Consider the following 24,423-nt stretch of genomic DNA (forward strand, 5'->3'; position numbering starts at 1 on the left):
ATGTGCAGGTTTAGCGGACTGCAGCAGCTTGGGATGTAAACAAAGAAAAGTTGAAGGTCTGAATCTTATTTAATTGGCCACACTTCTCTGCCTAACTGAACTAAATAGCAAAGTAAATTGTGGTTACTTGTTGAGTGCAGTGATGGCAGCTCCCTGATGGTCCTCCACTGTGATGGACACAGCTACACGGTGTCGGGCTGAGCTGAAGCCCGGGGGCAGGAAGGCCGAGTGCTCTGGACTGCTCCCTTTGTACACACAGAATTCCTCGCAGTAGTCTTCTTTGCAGCGCGTCACCAGCAGACTGTAGAGCAGGGGAGTCTCTGAGACCCCCAGATCACTGTAACCTGGAGGCAGAAAAGCGAGAAAAACAAAAAGAACAATAGAGAGAAAAAAATGACAATGGTAAATAGGTGATGAGTAATAGTACATTTACAAAAAATGTAAAACAGACACATACATACATATTGTGTCAGGCGTATGACAGTGAGGCAAGGCCGGCCCAAGGCATATGCTAACTAAGCGGCTGCTCAGGGCCCCCGTGGCCACTAGGGGGCCCTCAAGAGTTCTTGAAATGCCCCACCATATATTTTATTTAACATTAGGACCACCAGCATATTAGCACCCCTAGGCGCCACACCGTCATATATAATTACATCGTTTGGGCTCTCAAGCAGTTCTGCTCAAGCAGTGCAAAAAATAGAAACTGTACTTGGCCTCGAAACTGTTTGGTAGTTTTAATATTTATTTATATATATGATGGCTAAAACTGCCCAACACACCTGCTGCACACGCCCATACCTATGGCACACAGCTGCATCTGGAGACAATGCGCACTCTCATGCCAAGAGCCGTTGTTGCTGTTTTCTCTGAGATTTATTGGATTGTTATTTTTTGTTTATTGTGTGTTGGTGTTTGTATTTTACAATTGTTGTACCTGGAGATGATGCACAAGTTCTCAGAGACTGGTGTGGCTGGACTGCACAGCAGCCGGCAGCCCTGTTGAGATTTATTAGGCTGTTTTATCCTTATTCATTATCAACAATGAGGGTGATTGTTGCTTACTAGTTATAGCTATTAGCCTATAGGCTTACTATTTACAAGATCAAGATCTAGTTTGTAGTCATTAAATAAAGTTTGTGATGTGGCTGCGTCTGTAGGTATGGGCCAGCAGTCAGGTTGCTAGCAGGAGTCAAAGTATGAATTGAATTTCTGGCAAATAGCTTTATTTTTTTGAAATTTTAATACCTTATTGTACTATGACATTTTTTATGCCTTACTATACTATGACATATTTTGATATACTACACTATGATGTTTTTCACATTTTTATGCATATGTACAGTGGTTAGAACTGTTGCCTTAAACTGAAAAAGTCGTGGGTTGAATCCCAGGCATCCCAGGAATCTCAGGCATGGGGCCTTCTGTGTGGAGTTTGCGTGTTCTCCCTAAGCCTGCATGGGTTTTCTCCGAATACTCTGGCTACCACCCACAATGCACATTAGATTAATTGACATTTGACATTTTTATGCCTCACTATACTATAACGTTTTATTTTTTATCTTTTTTACATACTTTATGTACATATATGACATAATTGTCCCTATATCAAGAGTGATGTCTCATTCATAAGAGGATATATTACTATGACATATATACAACCTTTGTATATATGAAGATACAAGTTCATAACATATATGAAATACTCTTAGTAAAATGCAACTTTATTAAAACAACATGCTTATAATAATTCTTTATGTTTGTATTTGATTTTCTCAATAATTTCTTAATAAATTTAATCATACATTTCTATCTCTTATATTTTCATAAACAACGAACATATACTGACAGGATGGATATATATTTATATAACATTTATGTAACATATGTCTATATATATATATATATATATATATATATATTCACTGTATACACACATGATTTTCCTTCATGTGTGTACACATATTTCATATATGGAGATTCAACATGTGTACATATATTACATTTGTGTATGGGCATTTCTTAATGTAAATTCTGATCTTATATGTTAATAAACTGTTTGGTTGACGGCATTAAAAAGTCAATCTCTTTGTTTTGGAGAGGTGGTGGGGTTGTTGCATCCCTACCAATGTTGAGACCAAACCTACGCCCTTGGCCAAATTAAATTCTGCTTAGGGCCCCATAAAGGCTTGGGCCGGCTCTGCAGGGAGGTCACACCTTCCTTCTTCCTACCTGAACAGTTGAAGTGTACCCGGTCCAACAGTGTGCGTACCCTCCAGCCTTCAGCGTCCCCGTCCCCATACTCCACTCCTGCTTCCCCTCCCCCTCTCAGGTGACACTCTCCACCAGCCGGGGGCATATTGTGATGCAGCGTGATGGAGGCAACGCCCTCACCATCCAGACTGCCATCAGTCACGTGCAGGGTGAAGATGTAAGAGTCTCCGTGGCGCAGGACACCCTGCCGCAGCACCAGGTTCATGCCGTCACTTCCTGTGGTGGTGGAGGAGGAGTCCAGGACCAGAGTCTCGTTCTGCAGAGTCATGGCACTCCAGCGCTAAGAGACAAAGAGAGAAAGAGATTTGGTAAAATACACTTTGTAATTTCCTCAGAAGCATAAAGTCAAGTAGCCAACTTAAAAACTTTCAGTAAAGGTAAGGACAACTTCTTGTTTCTTTTTTTTATTTGTTTTATTATTTGCCTTACTGTGGCAAACAATAATATAATACTACTATTGTTTTAATACGCACCAAATATCTGTAGCCAGAACTCAAAGGCAGTGCCAGTTTGATACCTGAATGGTTCCTGTGGTCCAGAAACCAGGTTATACTGGTCCTAACTTGATTAATCCAACTTGATCAGTGCATTTTTTTGGGTAGCGGGTTATGAAAAAGGGGGGGTTGGGTTGGGAACGAAAGATACATAATGGGTGCTAAGCAGCTTTAAAGGAATAGATGAACATTTTGGAAAATACATATATTCACTTTCTTGTTGAGATGAAACGTTGGCTTTTGTCCTGATTAAACAAACAAGATATAACATGTTAATAAGTGAGCTTTAGAGGTGCTGGTAAGTGGATTTTCTTTTCTTTGGACAGAGCCAGGCTGGCTGTTTCCCCCTATTTCCAGTCATTGTGTTAAGATCAGCTAACCAGCTGCTGGTTGCAGCTTCAAATTTAGCATACTGACATGAGTGTATTTTCTAAAATGTGAAACAAAAATTATTATTGGTCCAATGAGACCTGAAAAGACCTTGCAGCTGTATACAGAGAATTTTGACACATTTGAGTCTTTTGTATACATATTAAGAAACTTACTTTCCCAAGTAAGAAATATTTCTAAGGTCAGACTTGTTATGTTTTGAATAATGTTGAGAAATGACTCCAAACTTTTATGTTGTCGCGGGGTATACTGTATAATGCTGCAGTTGGCTTCCCTCCATTGGCTGTCAGTGGATCTTAGGATTCAATACAAAACGTTGGTTATAACCAGTTTATATGTTCATATTGTAACTTAAAGTCTCACAGGTTGGCTAACCAGTGTCTCATGGATGTTTGAATCCATACAAGCTTTACATGGAATTAAAGAGGCTGAAACCTGATGGAAACTGAACTTGTTTCCAGTTGAGGCTCTTCTTTGACTCCTCTGTTGAAATATATGCATGGCGGACCACTTTCCCATGAAGTGGTCTCAGGCTTTTGGATTCCACTGTATGCAAAGCGAACCAGTATGGAAACTTAGTGGAATTATTTTAAAAAGTAAGCTAGGTTAGTGTACAGCTGAGTCATAGTCAGTCAGCTGGCATGTGCAAATTGAGGACCAGTGACTCAACTCAAGTGTTTTGTCTTTTAAATTGTTTCCCTGTTTTAGTAAGGACATAACATATTCTCTCTGGCTCCACTTGTACAATGACCTCATTCTCACACCCACACACTGCCTGCATCACAAATCCCAGGGAAAGTCTGAATAAAGGAGGGAGGAGGAGAGAAGGTGGAGCAGGAGGAGGAGAGGGAAGAAAAGGATCTGGAAATGTTGACTCCACTGTCACTTCTGTGGTGCAGTGACCTCATTTTGCTGAGACACAGATTTAGCTGGGTTGTGTGCTTGTGCCTTTCTCTCTATGTGTGTGTGTTTGTGTGTGTGTGTGTGTGTATGTGTGTGTGTGTGTGTGTGTGTGTGTGTGCGTGTGTGCGTGTTTACCCCACGGTGGAAGCCCTGGCAGTTGGTGCAGGTTCCTCTGAGGTAGACGTACGAGTTCTGGCTGACCTCGTAGATCGACTGGGCCTTACAGGACACACACTCCAGATACACCATGGGAATGTGACCGCTCTGTACAAGCACCTGTCACACATATACATACATGCAATGTGAAACAATGGCATGGGGCTAAGTCTGTCCAAACAGAAAGTAATCTTCCCAACCACCTAAAAACAAACAGCAAGCATTCATCTGCTCTATGTGTTGTTTCTAATTAATTAAAACCACTACTACACACTATGTGTCATGCATTGTTATGCTTACTTACACCACATTTGGTTGCCTCTGGTTTATGTTTTCTATTCTTCTCTCAGTCTAATTGCCATTTCCTGTTTTATCTGTTATGTTTTGTTTCTTCTCATCTAATAGACTAAAGGCTCACTGTATTTTGCTGGGAGCAGCTTCAGTGCCAAGATGTTGAATTGTTAATCAATAAACCAGAGATGTCATCACAAACATTTTGGAGAATAAATAGATAATGGAGAAGGCCGAGAACTGGAGATTTTGAGTGCAATTATTCATGAAAGAGACTAATTATTTTCATTACAGTGAATAATGTGATTGATTAGTATGAAACGAGTAAAAAATGTTCTGCAAAACTTTTTGATATACTCACAACCATCCTAGAGAAATCTCTCCAAATATAAGACAGACAGGCAGTATGTGACAATACATGTACATGCTTAATATCGGTGTGCATTTGTAATTAAGCACGACTGAATAGATGTTGAAAATATTTAACATTCTCACTGTGGAATTGATAAATGCTCACCACATTAATACTGGGACAATCAATAACAACCATGACCACTGCTTGAACTACATCTTCCCCTGTGTTCCACCATGAACAGTTTTTTCCACTCTGATTTTTATCCTGCTTGGTGTGAGTCACAAATTACAGAGCCCTAATATGGACAGCAGAGGTTGACTTCCCGATTTTAGAGTTTCTTGTTGTAGCTGAGGGCAAAGAATGAGTGTAAGGCTGATGACAAATCACTTCTAACATGCTCAACAACACTGCTGACAGTATGATATATGAGCTCTCCTGTAACCCTAACCCAAAATTGACAATCATATACTGTACTCCACAAATGTGGCCGAGACCTTTATTTACCTCAACTGCCGAAGGCAAGAGGCCTTTATTTGAGGCTGGCTTTCATCAGAGGCAGGGCTTCATTTCTTATTTGCTGTTTGATAAGTATAATTGTTTTATAATTCCTCTAAATGAAAGAGGGACTCCTTGTGACATCACAGCTTGATTACTATAAAATGATTTCTTACCTTGAAATTTGTCAGATTGCTTATTAGAATAACTGTTAGAAGCCTGAAGACGTAAAACTACCTCATATTTCACAAGAAAAAAACATCGACTACAGATGAATCCCCAAAAGTTAAATCACATTTGTGTAGCAGAACATTTTCTTAATTCTTTTTAATACAATCTATTAGTTTGTGAGCCTAAACATTAATATAGTGATCTAGTGGAGCGCCTCTGCCCCCCAGGTTGGAAACTACTGACTTAAAGCATGCATGTATTCATGTGTGGAGAAGCCTATGTACACTTACAGTCTGTGTGGTGGACTCTGGTGCCATGCCGTCCTTGCTGATGGTCAGTTTGAAAGTGTATTCGACACCTGCCTCAAGCTCTGAGCCGGAGATTCCCAGCACTGGACCGCTGGAGCCCAGGCCAAAGTTCAGGCTGGAGCAGTGCTCTGGACCCTGCAAGCAGAAATTGGGAGGGAGAAATGAGACCATAAATGTAGCAGATAATTGTAGAAATGGGAAATAAGATTTAATGAGACTTAATCTGGTTATATCAATATTGATATAACTTCACTATTATCACAACACTGATATTAATACAAGAAAAAGACATACATGTGGCTACATTTGACTGTTACTTATGTACTACTAGGCACTTATTTGTCATTTCAGTAAAGGCATAAAGGTTAGGGCCACGATGAAATTATGATAATGGGTGTGGTTTGAAGGGGCTGTGGTTGTCGAAGGCGTGGTTTGTAGAGTCTGCAAGGCTGCAGCTGGACCCTTCTCTGGACTGGTATGAAACAAACCACACACACACACACACAAACAAATACACACACGTACAGTAACGTCACTGTTTTACAGTCCAGAATAGGCAAGAGCAGAGTGCGCCTGCAGCAGCCACTTCACTCGGGCTCAGTGGGATACGGTGACAAGGTAGACCCCCAACCTCTGCTAATATAAAGTCTTTATACTTTTACAACGTGGTTGTTCCAAACAGAGCGAAATGGTGACTCGTTAATCCTATTAGGCTATGCATTAACACCTTTGTGCAGCCTATTCTGTACACTGCCCCAATACCTCATTTCACATTAACTACTCAGGTTGGGCATCTAATCAAAGAGCTAGTAGGGGAGTATAACAAATCATTGACATCTGTAGGGAATACTACATTTGTTAACACAAAATAAAAGTTTGTGAGAAATTAAATATGACAGTGTTAAGCATAGTCCTTTCAATTCAGCACCACATGAAGAGCAACACAACACCAAGTGGTCTCATTTGTTGTACATTGTTTGTGCACATCTGTTCACACAAAACAAACATCTGGGCATCATTAATTCTCAAATTATAGCAATTTATTTATCCGACATAACTTGTGAATTGCAAAAATTTGCAGTTGAATGAGTCACTACTTTAGAACATTTGGATGTTAATGGAGAGCCTAAGATTAAAAATGAAATGTTTATTTTCTCAAAAACGGTACACGGTACAGGACAAATGTTTACTTCCCCTTCACAAATATACTATACACAACAAATCAAAATGTTTTTATTAATATCTTAATATTCTTAAAATCTTCTTGTTTGTGAAGATCTTATGAAGGTGGATAGTCGTAAATTAAGGCTGTCACAAATGATGTCATTTTGTTGGCAGTGCCCAGCTCTCCTTCAGAGAAAAGAGAAAAACGTCAACCTTTTGTAACATTGAATATTTTTTCTTTTTTTAACCAACTCTATTGTGTTCATAATTGTACTTGTATCCAAGGTCAGGACAGTGTAGGACATTTGATAAACTGTGTTTCTGTCTGCTTCTATCTCTTCAACTTTGAGTCCTTCTAAATGAATATACAACTCTGTTTGACTCTTTGTGGTCAAACTTATCGCCCTTCAACATGTCTCAGTACATTTTCTTCATTAGCAGTTCTCTTTATCAGCAGCTTCGCACAGCTGTGTGTGTGTAATGTGTGCATGTTGTTTACGTTCAAGTGTGTAATTGTCAGGGTGGAGAGCAAAGCGCCAGCTGTGGAATGCTGAGTTTATCTCTAAACAGTTACATAACCCTTTAAATGTCTCTCCGCTTAGATGTGCAGACACTGACACACACACACACCAAAAATGTCTTTTTGGACACACCCATCCCATTGCATTTTATATTGTGGTCTTTTGCTGTACAGGCAGAATGTGTTCCCAATGCGCGCGTGCGCGCGCACACACACACACACACACACACACACACACACACACACACACACACACACACACACACACACACACACAAGCGTACACTCAACATTAAAGAGGCACACTCACAAACTGTGCTGAACTGAGTTCTCTTCACATCAATGCTGCCAAGCCTCTCAGAAGGCAGTTACAGTACTCAGTCAGGACCAGATGACCATTACGTAATTTTTCCACAATCTCCTTTGCAGAATCAAGTCTGTCCTCCAAACTCTGTCTTATGAATTCACCATTAAAAAGTTTGAAAGTGGAGTTTGGTTTGACAATTCAACACTCTTTTATTTCTACTAGATTCAAGCCAAATATTGAGGAAACAGTGAGAGACTGAGAGAGACAATCCTGTCTAACCACAGGAGCAAAAGCAGAACAGCACAGAGCTCTGTTGTACTCTGCTTCTACTGTACTTGTACTTTAAAGACACCACTTGTTCATTCACTATTCACTAATCTGCTCAGAATATATGGACTTTGTAAAGTAGTAAATTCTACATAATGTATGCTACATAACGTAGCCACATTTTAATGTAATACTTCTTTTCTTTTTAGACACCCAATGATAGCATGACCTTCAACAGGTCACCCACTGAAATCAAACCTCTTAAAACAGAATGAAACAATCCACACTCCTGGCGAGGGCTTGATTATACGATATATAGTGTAATGTCACGGTTTGTGAGAACAACAGAAACTGCTAATTTAACAAAAAGAGGCAATTTTTCAGTTATAATGTGTGAAATCATCTTTTGCTTCATGCCTGCCCTTACCTTTGAAGTACTTTGACACTCCCAGTGATAGTGGAGTAGTGACTGGCTGTCTGGGTCCAAGTTAGGGTCGTAGGACTGCTCCGCACTGAGCTGCAGGTCCTGAGTCCTCGACCACACCCTGTAGGTGCCCCCTTCTATAATTGGCATCAGCCTGACAAGGAAAACCGGTTAAAATTAACATAAAAAAGCAGTGCAAATTTCAAATTCAACTTGTTATACCCAAAAACGTATTATTCAACAAATCAACACAGTTAATGTTTGCAAACGTGTGCAGTTAGGTTACATGGTCTCACAGAGGAGTGATCTTCTTGCAGAGCATGGTAAACTAAATTCCTCTTGAAGACACGATAAATCTTGGGATTGAAATGATAGTTTACGCACTTCTTGACGAAAAACATGTGTTAGGGACATATGGAAGGTAAGCACCAACACCACAGAGGTGGATTACGCTGTAGTACTGGTTTGAGAAGTTTCTATGGATGTTTTGATACTTCACCATTAGAATCCACTGTAACTGGCATGAATTCAAAGTGATGGCCAATTTTAACAAAGATTATTGGTGGATCATTGTTTTAATGTTACACTGCATCAAACTGTGCATCACTAGCACAAAAAAATAAAGGGGGGAAAGTATGTGATCAACAGCTCTACAGGGAAAATGTTGTGTTTCTCTACTGACCTGGCAGCCATGACACTCAGCTGCAGACAGGCAGCCTTCCTTAGTGGCACACCTTCATATGACAGAGAAAACACCAAGCTGTAGTTCCCTGTTGCCAGAGCCATCTTAGGCAATGATAGCTGCAGCCGCCGCACATCCACCTCAGTTGAAAGGCGAATTACTGGGACAGGCAAAGACTGAGCGGGCTGAGTCACCACTCCAGAGGGAATCCGGCCATGTTGGTCATTATCACAGGAGGGTGTTGAGAGGATCTGCCAGAGGTACTGAGCTCCGTAGCGTACACAGCCTTTCAGATCCACACTGGCCTCCACCAAAGTGGGCTGGGATCGCCAGATGGCCAGGCGGGGGGCTTGAACCACCTGCACCTCCGGTTCCTCACACTCTAATACACTGATGTTTACCTCCACCTGGGCCAAAACCCAGCTCACCAGGTTACTGCAGTTGCCCTAGCAAGGAGAAAAAATCAAGCTTGTGAAATCACAAAACTGGAAAGCTTTCACATACAGCATCTGTCCGATTAATTTATCTCTTGTTTCAAGGATCAACAAATAGATAATGGATCTACATGGAGTAATGTGATTCAAAGGAACATACTTGGACCCGGTAGTGTCCTGGGTGACTGTACTTATAACCCACAGTTGTGGTGTTGGTGTGAACTGGAGTAGAACCGTCACCAAAGTCCCACAAACACTCCACAGGATTAGACCTGGGTGTGACAGAGGCCATCAGGGTTATGGTCTTATTGATGAAAGTGTCCTGAGGAGCTGCATACAGGACGGCAGCCGTCAGCCGGTTCTGCACTAGGATGTGCTTGGTGATGTTCTGACCGTGCAGGTTGTTGAAGGCCTTCAGGTAGATGGTCAATAAACCTGCCTCTTCTGGCATGTAGGACACCTGAGGATGGGTGATTCATTGACATACATCACCACTTGTGCACCTTAACACAGTTTTGTGATATTCAAAGGCTGTAATATCTAAGTGAGCTGACCTCTTTGCCGATACATGACGCCTGATGGAGGTGGTGCAGATCAAAAGTCCACAAGAAACTAACAGGTTTGCCCGTCTGGATGTTGGCCACAAACAATTTCTTCACACCAACAGGGATTGCTGTGCAGCTTCCCAAGATGGAAAGTCCACGCACCGGCTCCATCACCTTAACCTGGACCTGCCGCCTCTTGGAGCTCACCTGGATTGTCACATTGCAGCACATAAAGAGAAGTGCTCTGTATTAGTTCGACTATATTATCTTCATCTTGTTGACATCAGAGAGTAATGTAGTCATGATTTGATTTAAAATATTAAATGTTTGTGTAGAGGCGTGATTAACTTGTCTAATTATTCTGATGACATACTGTTTATTTTTGTAGAAAATTTGCTGCCGCCAATTTTCAAACACTCAACATACAGGCCTCATGTGAAATTGGGCTTAAATACGCAGTGGAGTGGAGGATGACAACAAACATCAACAATATGCTCAATCATATGTTTCAGAGAACACATTTTTCCTTCAATTTTACACATGCTCTACTGACTCAAGGTCCCTTTGTGAGGAGCAGAATGCAGATAATTAAAGTCACAGACTATGAGGGATCTACTGTGTGTGCCAAGAATAGTGTCATTGGATTGTCAGCATAAATGTGTAAACACGCCCATGTTAGGCAGTGATAGCAAACCTCGTGTTTTAACACAGAGAGTGGCATAAGTAGAAAATGATTTTTTCATTGGTAAATGCTCTCACAAGCTGTACATGTGAGTGAAAGCTGAGGAATAGTTAATGTGATAGTCTTGTAGGAATGGCTGTAAAATGTATCTTTTTTTCTTCAGCAAAAAAATGACCAGCCAAAGCATCTATATTGTACTCTCTTATTTTGTATATTGTACGTTAACCATTTCCTTTCACTTTACCTGGTTGTGAGCAGTGAGATTCACCATGTAGTTATCCACTCGAGTGAAATTGTGGACATGTGTGAAGATGTGGTCATAAGTATGGTTGGGCTGAAGGGTGACAGTGGCATCTCCACTGATGCTGAGGATAATACAAACGTCCGAGCCAGCTGCCATGGAAATGGTGAACTCCACCTTCTCACCGACTCCTGCAATCTTTGTACTTGCCCTCAGCTCCAACCCCTGAATCTTGTCCTGAACAAAGAACTCCCTGGAGATCGCTTGCACACTGACATCATTGGTGGCATTCAGAGTAACAATGGCTGACTTTGGCTCCTGGAAAATCAGAGAAGTTTTCCTTCCTGTGTCTGTTCTTCCTTCTAACAGCCACGTCCACGTCACATTGGTTCCTGTCAGGACCTCTCCCTGGAGTGAGACACTGACACCTGTTGCCACGTAACTCTGCTCTGTCACATTGGTAGCTGTGAACCTTAGTCCAGAAATTACTTCCTGGACACTGACCATCTCTGACACAATCTCTGAGCTAACTTTATTGAAGACCTCCACAGTTACTAGTTTTTGGCCAGGACTGATGAAGGTGTGGGTGTTCCAGGGCTTGTTCCACGGCAGAGCATCCCCATTCACAGACCAGCGGTACTGCAGGTCCGAGCCCTCCATAGTCAAGACTGTCAGGTTAGTTGGAGCATTGACTGCAACTGGGTTGTTGCTGATCTGCAGGTACACGCCTCTGGCTTGTTCCAGGAAGTGGATGGTTCTGTTGACAGACAGCTGGCCCAGGAGGTTGGCAGCCCGGAGAAAGATGTCACATGGACCTGGCGTAGAGAAATTCACCTCCACACTTTTCCCACTTATGTTGAAGCTTGAGCTGACTGGGTCGTGCTCTCTGATGAGGTTCCAGGTAAAAGTCATGTTTGTTCCTTCCTTTAATCCTGCTTGAAGGTGGAGAACGCGGTTTGTAGCAAAGCAGCAACCGTCCACTCCTGTGCCTCCACCTCCTCCGACGTCCTCTGCTAAAATCTGCAGTCCCTCAAGCTCACGTTGGACAAACAGGAAGATACTCGCTTGTGCTATTCCTACGTCGTTCTCCGCTGTCACAATGATGTTGAAAGTGCCAACAGAGCGAAAGGTGTAGAACATGGTGTGGGTCCCCGGTATTGAGGTGCAGCGGTCGCACAAGATCCAAGAGAACCGGACACCATCTCCTTCCTCCATTTGGGCCTCAAAGTGAACCGAGGCATTTAGAGGGACATTTATCAAGCTGGCGTTGACAGTTAACCCACGGATTGGTTCGAGCACAGCAACAGGTAAAGTAGTGTGGTTTCTGCTTACTGTGTTGGCTGCTGTCAGTGTGATATTGTAGTTTCCTGAAATGTTGTAGGTATGGTGCGTATTCTGGCCTGTAAGCACATTTCCATCCCCAAAGTTCCAGGTGTAAGTGACATTGGAGGCCAAGGAAGAAGTTGTGAAAGCATATGGTGCTTTAAGCGTCAAGTTGTTGAACTTAGTGCCATTATGTTGAATAACAATTGGTCCTACTGGCATCAGAACCTCAATCACAACACTGGTATTACTGGTGGAGATGTTATTGAAGACAGTGACTGTCACCATGTAATGACCTGGGTTTTTATACATTGTCTCAATATTCCCAGAACCATGAATGAGCATAAGTTCTTCCTCTCTGCCAAAGTCCCACTGATAGCTGTAGTTAAACTCTGGCTCAGCTCTGACCTGGAACCGGATCTCTTCTCCAACAGCGTAGTGTGATTTCTCAAGGGCAAGGCTGATGTTGGTCAAAGCTGGCTGCACACACACCCAGCTGAGATGGTTGGCCTTGGTGGCTCTGTTGACACCACTGGAGAGAAGCAGGGAGAGGCGGTAGTTCCCAACTGTCCAGTAGGTGTGTGAGACCCTGGGGTTGCCATGGTGTGTCTCGTTGGGGCTTCCGTCCCCAAAGCACCATTCATAGAGATGAGCCGATTCGTTACCGGAAACCCAGGCTAGAAAGTTGACAGGGGTCTGCTCTTGGATACACCCGGATGGCTCCATCCTTATAACTTGGAACACAAACACCTGCACCGTTAGGATTGTCCAACCAACGCTCACAGCGTTCGCAGCAGTCACGTTCACTGTGTAGTTGCCATCTTTGTTGTAGCTGTGTGACACATTAGGTTCAGATGTAGAGTAGACAGCGCCATCACCCATGGAGAATGTCCATGTGATGTTATTACCTGAAGCAAGGCGTGCCCACACTGTAGTAGGACTGTGAAGCTCGGTGGGAGAAGAGCTTTCGGCTACTAGTTTTTCAATCTCCTCATATACAAACATCTCAGCGCAAGCCTCTGTAGAACTGATGGTGTTGTTTACCGATACACAGATATTAAAGACGCCACTATGTGCATAGGTGTGTGCCACACGGCGACCTTGCAGCGGAGCTGAACCGTCTCCAAAGTGCCAGTCATAGTGAATTCCATAGGGTGAGGGCAGAGGGTGAGCCTCAAAATCGGCTGATTTGCCAGCAAGGAGGAGTCGTGGCTCTGTTTGTATATCAACACGAGTGAGGATGCTGTAGACACTCATGTTGATGCTCTGACTAATGTTGTCATAACGATTGGACACGGACACCAGCGCGGTGTATATTCCTGTACAGAGAGGGAAGGAAGAGAGAGCAAGAAAAAGGAAGTAAAATTATTTATATGCCACTGTCTACCCACACTCTTAAGACATTTCAACATTGCATAAATTGAAACAAATGGGTTGCCGCTACATTACTCATTGCTACTACTGCTGATAGGTAGATGGGTGAGGGGTTACCTGGCTGAGAGTAGATATAGGTGACATTGTTGCTTAGGAGGACCTGGTTGGAGGAGTCTGGGCAGAGGAGGGCGGAGTCGTAGGGAGGCTTGTATTCAAACTCCTTATATCCTCCGTCACCAAAAGACCATCTGCAGCGTAACAAAGACAATGTAAAACCATTAGTAGAGGAGCTTCAGAGAAATACCGTACATGGAGGTTAGATCAATAGATGCACTGATAACCATTTCCGCCCAGCCACCCCCGCACGCATGCACGCACACGCGCACACACACACACACACACACACACACACACACACACACACAGTCACTAGGAATCTTCTCTGACGAGGCAATAGAGGGTTTGGACGAGGAGAAGTGGAAACTCAAAACTCAGGAAGCCTCTCTGGACCAAGAATGGTGAGAGTGGAGGAAACTAAGTGAAAGAGTGCACCACAGTTGGGAGGGTGGGAATGCGAAAGAGGGAGGGAGGGAAAAGAGCAAAAGAGAAAGAGTGGAAGAAAAAAGAAAAAAAAAAGTACAGGGGAAACAGCCGAGCAGAAGGGAAAATTCTTGTCAGCAATCTGCTTTAACCACACGGTTATAAATCCAAGGCTCTGCATGGTATGACTGCTGCAGTGTTATTATGGCGCACAGGAAGATGAAAACAGAGAAAAGAGCAAAGAGAAAGAGAGAGAGACAGATAGAGGAGAAGAAACAAGCAGCCAAACACAAACAGATGCAGCGCTTGTTTTTGTCTTAAAAATAAATAGAAGAGGAGACAGAGAGAAAAAGAGGCAGCTTTTTATTATACTTTCTGTTTCAAAAAACACTAGACACTATCTGCTCAATGCTTCTTTCCATCTGCCCCCCCCCCGTCCCATCCGTCCCCCCTGTCCCCCCCGTCTTCATACCGAAAGGTGGCAGCCACAGACATGTCCACGAGCACAGAAGTGGTGAGAGTCTGAGTGGAGCCCTGAGGGACCACATCTGGCACACCCTTCACTGTGAGGTTGGCCATGGGCTGCAGGCGGTCTACCGTCACGTTGAAATGCTCTGTGAGGGTGCTGACATGGTTCATGGCCGTCACCTGGAAGACATGACACACAACCAGTAAGATGGCTGAAGGCAGTGGATAAAAACTTGAAAAAGTGTTGTTGGTGTTGAGGTCTCTCGTTGATTACACACTAACTATTTTGATAATTGATTAATACAATAGAAAAGGTTTGAAAACATCAACTCCGACTCTGGGAACTTTCTCAGAGTTTTCTGACATTTTGTACACCAACAGTTAATTGACAATAATCAGCAGATTGCATAATCAATGATCCAGGAAGGTCTTCAAGAAAACCAAAATGCTAATAACTTTGGTGATTTTAGAGTAATACAGAGAGTGTTGTGTCGACCAATTCTAACATATGACAACTGTGTTACTACAGAATAATCAATTCGGGCTTGTATGTGCAATAGAGTTCTTTCTTTCAGATGTAATTAACAAAATCTAATCTTGTAATTACTTAAATTAAAAATTGTCTGATTACAAATGGAAAACCTTCAAGTTAAACCTTACTGTCCAAATTCTTTGCACAAAACAAAAAGCTGCAGAGTCACAGCTGAAGTTGTTTAATATGCACACAATTTGTCACTGTTTGTGGATGTCCCATTAAAAAGCTGGATATTAAAAACAAACCTGTCACATATAAACCTAATCCAAACAATTAATATTCCTGCATGCAACAGGGGAGACAGTTTGCAAGTACGAAAGCAATTTGACTAATGTTGAATTCACAGTTGAGTTGACAGAAACGCACTGTGAGTTTATAGACTGCAGCATGCTGGTAGATGACGTTGAGAACAGTGTTGTAATAGGTGAAGTAGGGCTTGTCATCCACTGTCCATTTAAATGTGGGACTGGAGCCTTCAAGCACGGATGCTGTGTAGCTCTAAAACACACACAAACATATATACTTAGATATAAAGACGTGATTAAAAAAAAAAAGAGACATATCAATATCAAATATGAATTCTTAATACCATAACCTCACACCAAATAAATGTACTTGGGAGAAAACACCTACCACAACTGACTCCATCAGCACCCTGTGTGCAGGGTGTGGCTGCACCACCAGTCTTCTGAGGGGCTCCTCCAGGTGGACGACCATAATCAGGCTGGCCTCTGTCACGTTGTTGTGGGCCTCCAGCTCCACCTGCACCGGACTCCTCTGCTCCTCTACTCCCAGGTTCAGGTCCAGCACTGCATACAGGCTGGGCTCTGCAGCTTTGACCCCAGGCCCTGCGCTCGGCCCGGGCCGACAGAGCAACGGGCCGGACGAAAACTCTGATGGACATTCTGACTGGAAGATCACGCTCCGATTACTGCCCCGGCGAGAAGCCTTTGTTACGTAGCGAGACTGGACACAGAGCAGCAGGCGGGTGTCGTTGGGCTGCAGGTACAGGGTGCCATTCTGAGGAAGGGGGTGGAGGATCGTCAAGCCCAGAGGGGGCACCACCCGCAATGGGCATGATGCTGAGGCTGGGTATGATGGCTCAGCAGAAGTCACCTGGATTTGATCAAATTACATTTTGTCTCAGTTACTAGGTCAAAACAACAGATGTACCAATATAGGACAAATAATTTTACAGACACTTGATGGGTGTTGATTGATTAGCATGTGGTGACAAAAATATTATGGAGATAAATGGAGATAAATATAAAAATAAATATAAAATATTTATCTCCAAATTATATTAATCTCTATAGACAGATTTAAACATAGAAAGATCCTATTACATGTAATTTCTTCCAAAGCAAAATTTTAAATGCAAAGTTAATTGCATTTTTACTTTTACAGAAAAATTGATACAGTACATGTTTTACAGTCTTATGTGGCCTCCTCATGTATGTTGATATCTGCCAGATGCATGCTGGGATATGACATGCTGCTTTGATGTCTTACCAGCAGGCTGTAGAGTCCAGGCTGGGATAAACCAGCAGACAGCTGTGCTCCCTGCAGCTGGGTCTCACTGTGTCCCACATAGAGCACTCTGACGGGGCAGACTACTTCCTCCAGCCACCCTCCCTCGCCATCCTCCACCAGTACCTCCATGTCAAGCTCCGGGTCAGGCAGAGGGTCAGCGTCAGGGTCAGCCAAGCTATCTGTTGTCTGTCTTGTGTTGTTGATCCAAAACCACTCCGACTGGTTGAGGGCTAAAACAGGTTGTCGCCACGGTGAGTGTGGGGAGGACTGGCAGCGGAGTAGGGAGGCGGGTCCAGCATCGTGCTGCAGGGCAATGACATCACCACGGGAAACCAGAAGGTCCTCCAGTTGCTCTTGAAGCTGGGAGCAAGAGGGATCGAGAGAGTGTAAGTTACAGGCAACTACAGATGAAAGTCAGGTAGATGAACATAATATTGCACATCACCAACTCTGTCTGCAAAAAAGAAGTGTCTTCTTTATTTAATCAAAACTTAATCTGCTTCTTTTTGTTGCAGTCAAATGGCAGACCTTGCACAACAGCTGCAGTCCGTTAATTGTTTATCCTATCCGGCTGTAAACACCCTCAAACTAAAGCTGGCAATCATCAAACAGTCATCGGACATTTCTTCTGGGATTTCTGTATTTCCAAAGCAAAAACACTAAAAACTCTGTCCCTGTTTGCGTGGAGGCAAAAAAGTAAATCTCCTCACCACTACATGTGCAGCTGGTCCTGCTGGTAGAGTGAAGACAACCTCATTTTGTAGGGTATAACGGGGCCTCAGCGCCCCAGGGGGCAGGCGGTGAGCGTGGGTGCAGTTAGGACAGGAGGATGGCTGGCAGGGACTAGAGAGGGCCAAGCATCGCAGTTGGAAAGGACACCACTGCTCTGCTCGGGGACAAGAGGGTGGATCACCAGTCCTGGTGTCATTTGGGACACAAACGGCCACTGGAGCGCACACTGGACCTCCACAGCCTGAGACACAAGATGCCTTTTGTTTAAATCATTCATTTTTTATTGAAGTTAGAACATAACACACAAAAGAATACAGAACAGACCAAATGTTAACTTTTCCTATTCCCTTGACTCTCTGTTTCTCATTATGCTGCAGAATGACCCTGAATGTCATATTATAATTACTGGATTATTACTGATGCATCACCGTGTAGCAGGATTTTAATATTGTATCTAGTGGAAGTGGAGCTAATTTTATCTCCACCCATTTAATATGTAGATAACTATTACTATTTAATAAGCAGATAACTATTTCATACACTTTTGGGTAGTTTGCTCTAGGAAATTGTTTCATGTGTTTTGTGAGTAAAAGTAACTATAGCTGTTGAATAAATATAGTAGAGCAAAAAGCACAATACTTTCCTCTGAAATCTAGTGGAGTAAAAGTATAATAGTATTTTTCTTTTCACCACCTGCTGTAGCCTATTCATATATGCTTATTCCTTATTCTTCTTGATGTATAGTAATAGTTATATTGTAAATAAAGTGAGACAAATTGAATTAAAACACACAGTGATACCTTAAGGAAAAGTACAAAAACACCAGACAAACAAATCTGGATCTAAAGCTGATGTGTCAATGTGGCCACTTTACATCTAACAAAGTTATGGTGCAAAACTGCAGATAAAAGCAATGAATTACTGGATGAAGATTAAATCAAACAAGCAAATCTCCTCAGAACAATGCCAAAAAGTTGTAACTTGGGTAATGTGAGTGTGAAAGATTTGAGTGTGTGTGTTTTGTGTGTTTGTAGTCAGAAGATAATTAATGTGCTGGGCTGATATCCACCTCCAAGTGGGGTAGGGCAAACTTGCTTTCTGTATAATTAATAATCCAGATGCATAATCTCATTATCTTTATTGTCTCCTACTGCTGCAGTCACAAAGGTTTACAGAAAACGTGCACCCAGATCTTTAACAAGCTGCTCGCCTCTCTGTGGATTTCTGTTTCTCACATCTTTCACGTGCATCTGCTCTCTGCACATCTTTGCTGCTATGTCTCAGTGGAGATGCAGAAAAAAAAACACAGAAAGCATCTCAGTCTTTTGTGCCATGTGCCACGCAGTGTTGCAGTAATGTGTTTGTATCTGGACAAGGACAGGAAGGAGCTCAGAGGGGAGGTGACCTTGATTGGTCTCATTTCCCTCTTCTGTTTTGCCCTACTTTCCATTCAAACTCTTCTTTCATGTTCACCTACCTAACAACTTTAGACAAGGCTGGTTGGTCTGTGTGTGTATGTATGTTTGTGTGTGTGTGTGTGTGTGTGTGTGTGTGGATGTTTTTGTCTGACAGGAGGTGTGGGTGCAGGTGGCTTATACGTTTTTTTAACACCTGCTGACACTCATCAGAAATGTGCAGATGTTTTTTTATGCCAAGTCAGTGTTAGTGTGTGTGTGAGAGTGTGTTTCTGTGCTTTTGTGTGTGACTCACTGGGTAGCAGCAGGTGCAGGCCGGGATAATGACAGTGAGGCCTGTAGGTCTGGAATCGGACGTGGATTTGTGAGCTGAATTCCTGAGTGACGAACTCAAGGGAGGACAGACGACCTGCCTGAACAAAGCTCAGAGATGGGAACAACAGCATCTGAGTTGAGAAAAAAATTGGGGGAAAATAGAGAAAACAGATAAAGAATTTGACTAAAGAAGGTTTGAGGAAGACAATACGATGCTTAAATGAACAAGCTGAGATTCCTCCTCACCTCTATGCCACTGCTGGGAGGTTGTGGAGCGGAGAGCAGAGCGGCTGGGGCACGCAGTAAAGGATTATTGGATGTAAACACAGCCAGTCCCACCATGTAGATCCCTGCATCTGGAACATGAACTGTAGTGGCAGAATCAGAATTAACTCAAGGTGACAAAAGAGGAGGAAAGATTGAGGGATTTAAAAAGAGGAGAGAAGAAAGAGGCAGCAGAGGCAATTTATAAGAAATGATGGAGCAACTGCAGTCGACACAGACTTGAGAAGAGTAGAGAGAGGAAGAAGTGAGAGAGAGAACAACCCTCTGAAGAAACAAGCCAAACAAAGCCAAAGGAAGAACACCTCGGTAGAGCTAGAATGTATCTTCTCATTGCAGACTGACACAAACGCAGAGACAGAATCAAAGAGGGACACGACCAAAGAACCGCAATTAAACCACCAGGCAGGCAGGCAGGCAGTACTCACACTCACACACACACGCACGCACACACACAAACTACAACTTGCCGCACATCTACAATGAATTTAACGCCATGGCACTGAATTCCTGTTAAGCTTTGAAGGCAGTTTTAGACAGTGCTGGTTTCTCTGACGACTGTTGTACATATTTTGAGAGGAGTTCGGCCTCATCAAGGCCCTTCCTATGGAGCAGGCTGATGTCGTCAGTCCAGCTTAACTTCTGCTTGAGCTACGTCAGCACCAAATGAAGTGTTACATCAAATGTTGTTTTAAGTTAACTGCAGAACACGTTCTATTCCAAGATGATAACAAAGTCACTGGCTTTCGATTTTCCTGGCACTGCAGTGGGTTATTTTGTCTGCATTCAGCAATACTTATTCAAACTGAGATTGTTCCCATGTCTTAACATGTGTTTAACACCGACTCACCAACATTATGTTGTCCACTTAACACCTAGATGCGGTAAACACTTATTTTGTGTTTGGATATTCAGAATGGCAGCAATTTTACTGCAGCAATCAAACATGATTTGTACTTCTAGTACAACAGTACATATAAATACTTTAAAGAATTAGGCTATGAAGGGCGCTTATTTTCTACAGCTTTCAGAATTGTATGGCACATGGAAATTTTAATAATGGTAATGTTTTAGTCCTTGACAAGTGCTGTATATTTATACAGATAAAAAATAATTCTGTTCCTCCCTATCCATCTAGTCTGAAAATGTGATCAATCACAGAGACAAATTTGTCTCAGAATATTATTCTGATGTAATCATAGTGCTGAAAATGATGGAGAACGGTCTCTGGATGCTTCTTTCACAAGGAGCAATTTGTATCAATGCCAAGTGTGCTCCAATTATAAATGGTGCTTCAGGGATTCAGTCTTGTGCTTGTGATTAGTTATGAAAAAGGCTGTTTGCTTTTTGTTTCTATGCTTGTTTGTGCCAGTTAATTTACATAGAACTGATAGTGAAGAAAGCTGAAATCTCAGGTCTTTGCCCCAAACAACTTAGGCGCAGAGAGATTTAAGGAACACAGTGTTTGCATTGAATCTGTGCCTCAGTTTTCTTCAGTTTTGAGTGTGGATTTCTAGGTATGTGAACAGCTTCACATTTCGTGTGCATGTGTCACTGTGTCACTGTGAATGTATGGAGCTTACCTTGAGGCTTGTACTTGCAGACATAGGCACGCTTGGCATTGCGATGTGGCAGACCCTCCTCTCCCTCTTGTGCCTCTGAGCCGTTCACCCAGTGCAACTTGCCTGAAGAGTTGACATCACTCAAGCCCAGCCACACACCTCGCTCCCTGCGGCAGCAATGGACAGGTAACACACAGATTAAAACGACAACTGCTTGACATTTCGCTTTGTGGCTGCTGAGATCTGGAAAATAGCACCTTCACTTGAAACATACAGAGAAAGACACAGAAACAAACATTACCAAATGTAAGAAAAGACAAATTCCACATGAGACTATCTAAGGACATACAAGCAATTCAATGGTAAACAATAATAATAATAAAAACATCTTGCATGTCCTTGTGAATATGATCTTCCTGTCAGACAAGGAACAACACTCCACACAAACCCCCTTACACAACACCCAGGCTTGAATCATTTCTTCAATCATTTGAATTAGGTCTCAATAAGTGACAATGAAGTGAGTGAATTATGTGCCAGCTTGCCTTCAACAATCAATGATTGCAGGAAAGAGAGCATGAAAATGGGATCTGATTGAACCCAATGGGATGTCACAGAGGCGATGTCAGATATTTAGCATGTCCCTGTGATTGCAAGATTGGATTCTCACTCCATGAGTCCACTAATGGACTCCCCCCCCTCACCCCCTGCCCCTGCTCCCACTTTTCTTTCTGTCATAAGCTGTTAACTGAAAACAAAATGCCCCCCCCCCCAAAAGGAAAGTCGCTGTGTGTGCACAATGATGTACAAACAAATGGCAGAAAATGGAATCAAGTCCATGTCAAAAAATTCACAAGCTATTTCTCTGTCTTGTTTTCTTTCTTTCTTTTTTGTCAGACTTTTCTACACTGGCCGACTACTCATATCTGAGAAAACGACATCTAAAAGAGTGGACAAGGGTTAAAAAATACCAGCAGAGGGGGAACAGGAAAAAGGGTCTTTGTAGCGAACCCCCCTCCCCCCCCCCAAAAAAAACCCCCACAAGGACTGATTTAAAAAAAAGAAGATACTTATATAAGTGAGGGGGTGGAGAAACACGAGCAGAGGAGGAGAGACGGGATAAGCTCCATCTGCAGCAGGTGTTTTCTTCCCTCATCCACTTTGAGGGCAGGGTCTCTACCCATTAACACACACACACACACACCATGAACTGTGGACTCCTCCTCCCAGGGTGTTAAAGTTACAATGCAGCTGTGCTTTTACAGATGTGTTTTTTGCAACCTTCTCTGACCTAAACACCAAACACTGGTGGTCTGCAGACCAGCGCAAGGTCAGATACTTTTTTGTTGTAACAAAGTCAAAGCCAAAGCCAGAGTGACGTCCACATATAGTGCATCATACAGATGTGCAGTACATACAGCAAAGAAACATTACAGTATTTGTGGAAGTCAAGGCTAAGCCCTATGGCTAAGCCTGATGTCACGATCTGTGTGCATGTGAATATGCACTATACTATGTGAGAAAAAAAGTGTTAAAGCATTTTTACACGGTCACAGAATAAACAAAAACAAATGATTAGATGACAAACTCACTTAATCCATGCAGCAAAATTCAAGGTATGAAATTCATAAACAGTGAATAATAAATAATGACAAGTACTGCCCTTAAAAACAGCCTCATGCCTGAACAACACATGCCTAAACATACAAACAAAAAGAGGCACATTCAATCAAATAAGCCTGAAGGTTCACACAGACATGAAGAGAGAAGCAAGAAAAACACGTTTTAACAACACATCCCTATCCAAACCATGCACTTTTGAGATTGTCAGTGATTGAAAGTTCAACATCTGTTTTGAGTATTTGTTGTCTGTTTCAGTGTTTCTTTGGCTGTCGCTTCTGCAAACAGACTGCAACATGGTGAGAACTATTAACTTTGTAATGCAAACAGGGATGAAGCATTGTGTCACAGAGCTGGCAGGTTATCTGTTCTGTACCTGCCAACTTTTTGCAGGGCCTGGTCTCTTCTACTGATACCATATGAATATTGACTATCTATCTATATATATGTGTGTATACCTATTTATGAGTTGAGCAGGAAAAGAAAAAAAGTAAGAAAAAAGTGTACGAAAAAAACTGAGCATTAACATGCATAAACATACAACAGTAAAGCAGAAAATCAGAGAGATGCTGGGGCCCCACTTCTGCTCTCCATACAGGCAGAAAACACTCACTGTGTGACTTTGTGTGCCAACAGGTTACGCAGTGCATCACTCCTGACTGTTGCCAGATCCCCGCCGCGGTCAGAACACTGTTGTCGAGCGTCGGTCCAGCTCATCTCCCCTGGAACTATCTGGAAACAGTGTGAGGACTCGGCTTGGAACACCCCGTCTTTTGGACAGTGAGGCGAGGCTGGTGGACGACAGACATGAGTCACATGATTTCCCAGATCTTTTGAAGTCCCACTTGCAACATCACGGAAAGATGCAATTACTATTTTATTACTAAAAAGATGACCTTCAAAAAACTTGAGCTGACCATCAGCTGCTCAGAGCTCAGAGTGTTGATGTATCTTACCTTTGGCAACTTGGACACCATCCTTTGTGATCTTCCAGTCGACAGCCATGTCAACAGAGCCCCAGCTGACAAGTGTGAACTCTAGGCTCTTATTGGCCACAGCGAGAGGTGGACAACGCAGCTCCAGTTTAGGAGGAACTGTCACGATCACTTCTCCGCGTGCAGAGGCCTGAGCATGCATAGAAGTCACAAATATATACAACATAATACTTCAAACATTGAGAAAAATACCTGTTCTTTTATATCGTTGAGAAGAATAAAAAATGATTTCCTATTTTTTCTCTCTCACCTCCTTGTGTCCAGCCCAGGCCATCACACTGACTGGATAATGACCTGGAAGTCCATATTTATGAGCTGCTGTGGTCACCCCTGTTCCTGTAGTGTTGACCCGAGATGAAAGGTCACCAAAGTCCCAGGACAGCGTCACCGGAGTGACAGAGGAAGTGGCGGCCAGACTGATGTGGTCATGAACACTGAGCACTGGGAGACGCTTCAGTGAGATCGAGAAGTCCACCGCAAACACATCATGAGCCAGAGTCCACCCACATTTCTGTGAATCGAAGGAAACCATGTGAGGAAGAGTAGGCCTTTGTGCTAAAATGCACAAGTATTTAAAAGTAAAATAAAATGGTTTTTACTGTTAATTGTTAAGATGTTTGTGGTTTCAC

General features: G+C 42.7%; 1 protein-coding gene across 1 annotated transcript in view; it reads right to left on the reverse strand.

The window, feature by feature from the left end:
- Nucleotides 1-24,423, reverse strand: part of pkd1 (polycystin 1, transient receptor potential channel interacting) — a 68,968-nt gene that overhangs the window by 22,267 nt on the left and 22,278 nt on the right. Inside the window, exons 7-27 of the mRNA XM_022755617.1 lie at nt 24,045-24,305; nt 23,756-23,924; nt 23,413-23,590; nt 21,201-21,346; nt 19,582-19,703; nt 19,316-19,466; nt 17,584-17,846; nt 16,853-17,233; nt 15,974-16,456; nt 15,707-15,838; nt 14,810-14,985; nt 13,915-14,045; nt 11,104-13,742; nt 10,187-10,384; nt 9,793-10,092; nt 9,199-9,644; nt 8,520-8,670; nt 5,817-5,969; nt 4,194-4,334; nt 2,230-2,551; nt 128-344 (exon numbers count right to left, since the gene is read on the reverse strand). Coding sequence (XP_022611338.1) covers nt 128-344; nt 2,230-2,551; nt 4,194-4,334; nt 5,817-5,969; nt 8,520-8,670; nt 9,199-9,644; nt 9,793-10,092; nt 10,187-10,384; nt 11,104-13,742; nt 13,915-14,045; nt 14,810-14,985; nt 15,707-15,838; nt 15,974-16,456; nt 16,853-17,233; nt 17,584-17,846; nt 19,316-19,466; nt 19,582-19,703; nt 21,201-21,346; nt 23,413-23,590; nt 23,756-23,924; nt 24,045-24,305 — 7,160 coding nt within the window. The remainder of the gene's footprint in view (nt 1-127; nt 345-2,229; nt 2,552-4,193; nt 4,335-5,816; nt 5,970-8,519; nt 8,671-9,198; nt 9,645-9,792; nt 10,093-10,186; nt 10,385-11,103; nt 13,743-13,914; nt 14,046-14,809; nt 14,986-15,706; nt 15,839-15,973; nt 16,457-16,852; nt 17,234-17,583; nt 17,847-19,315; nt 19,467-19,581; nt 19,704-21,200; nt 21,347-23,412; nt 23,591-23,755; nt 23,925-24,044; nt 24,306-24,423) is intronic.

Source organism: Seriola dumerili, unplaced genomic scaffold (genome assembly GCF_002260705.1).
Source record: "Seriola dumerili isolate Sdu_G_001 unplaced genomic scaffold, Sdu_1.0 BDQW01000230.1, whole genome shotgun sequence".
In the NCBI taxonomy this organism is placed as follows: domain Eukaryota; kingdom Metazoa; phylum Chordata; class Actinopteri; order Carangiformes; family Carangidae; genus Seriola; species Seriola dumerili.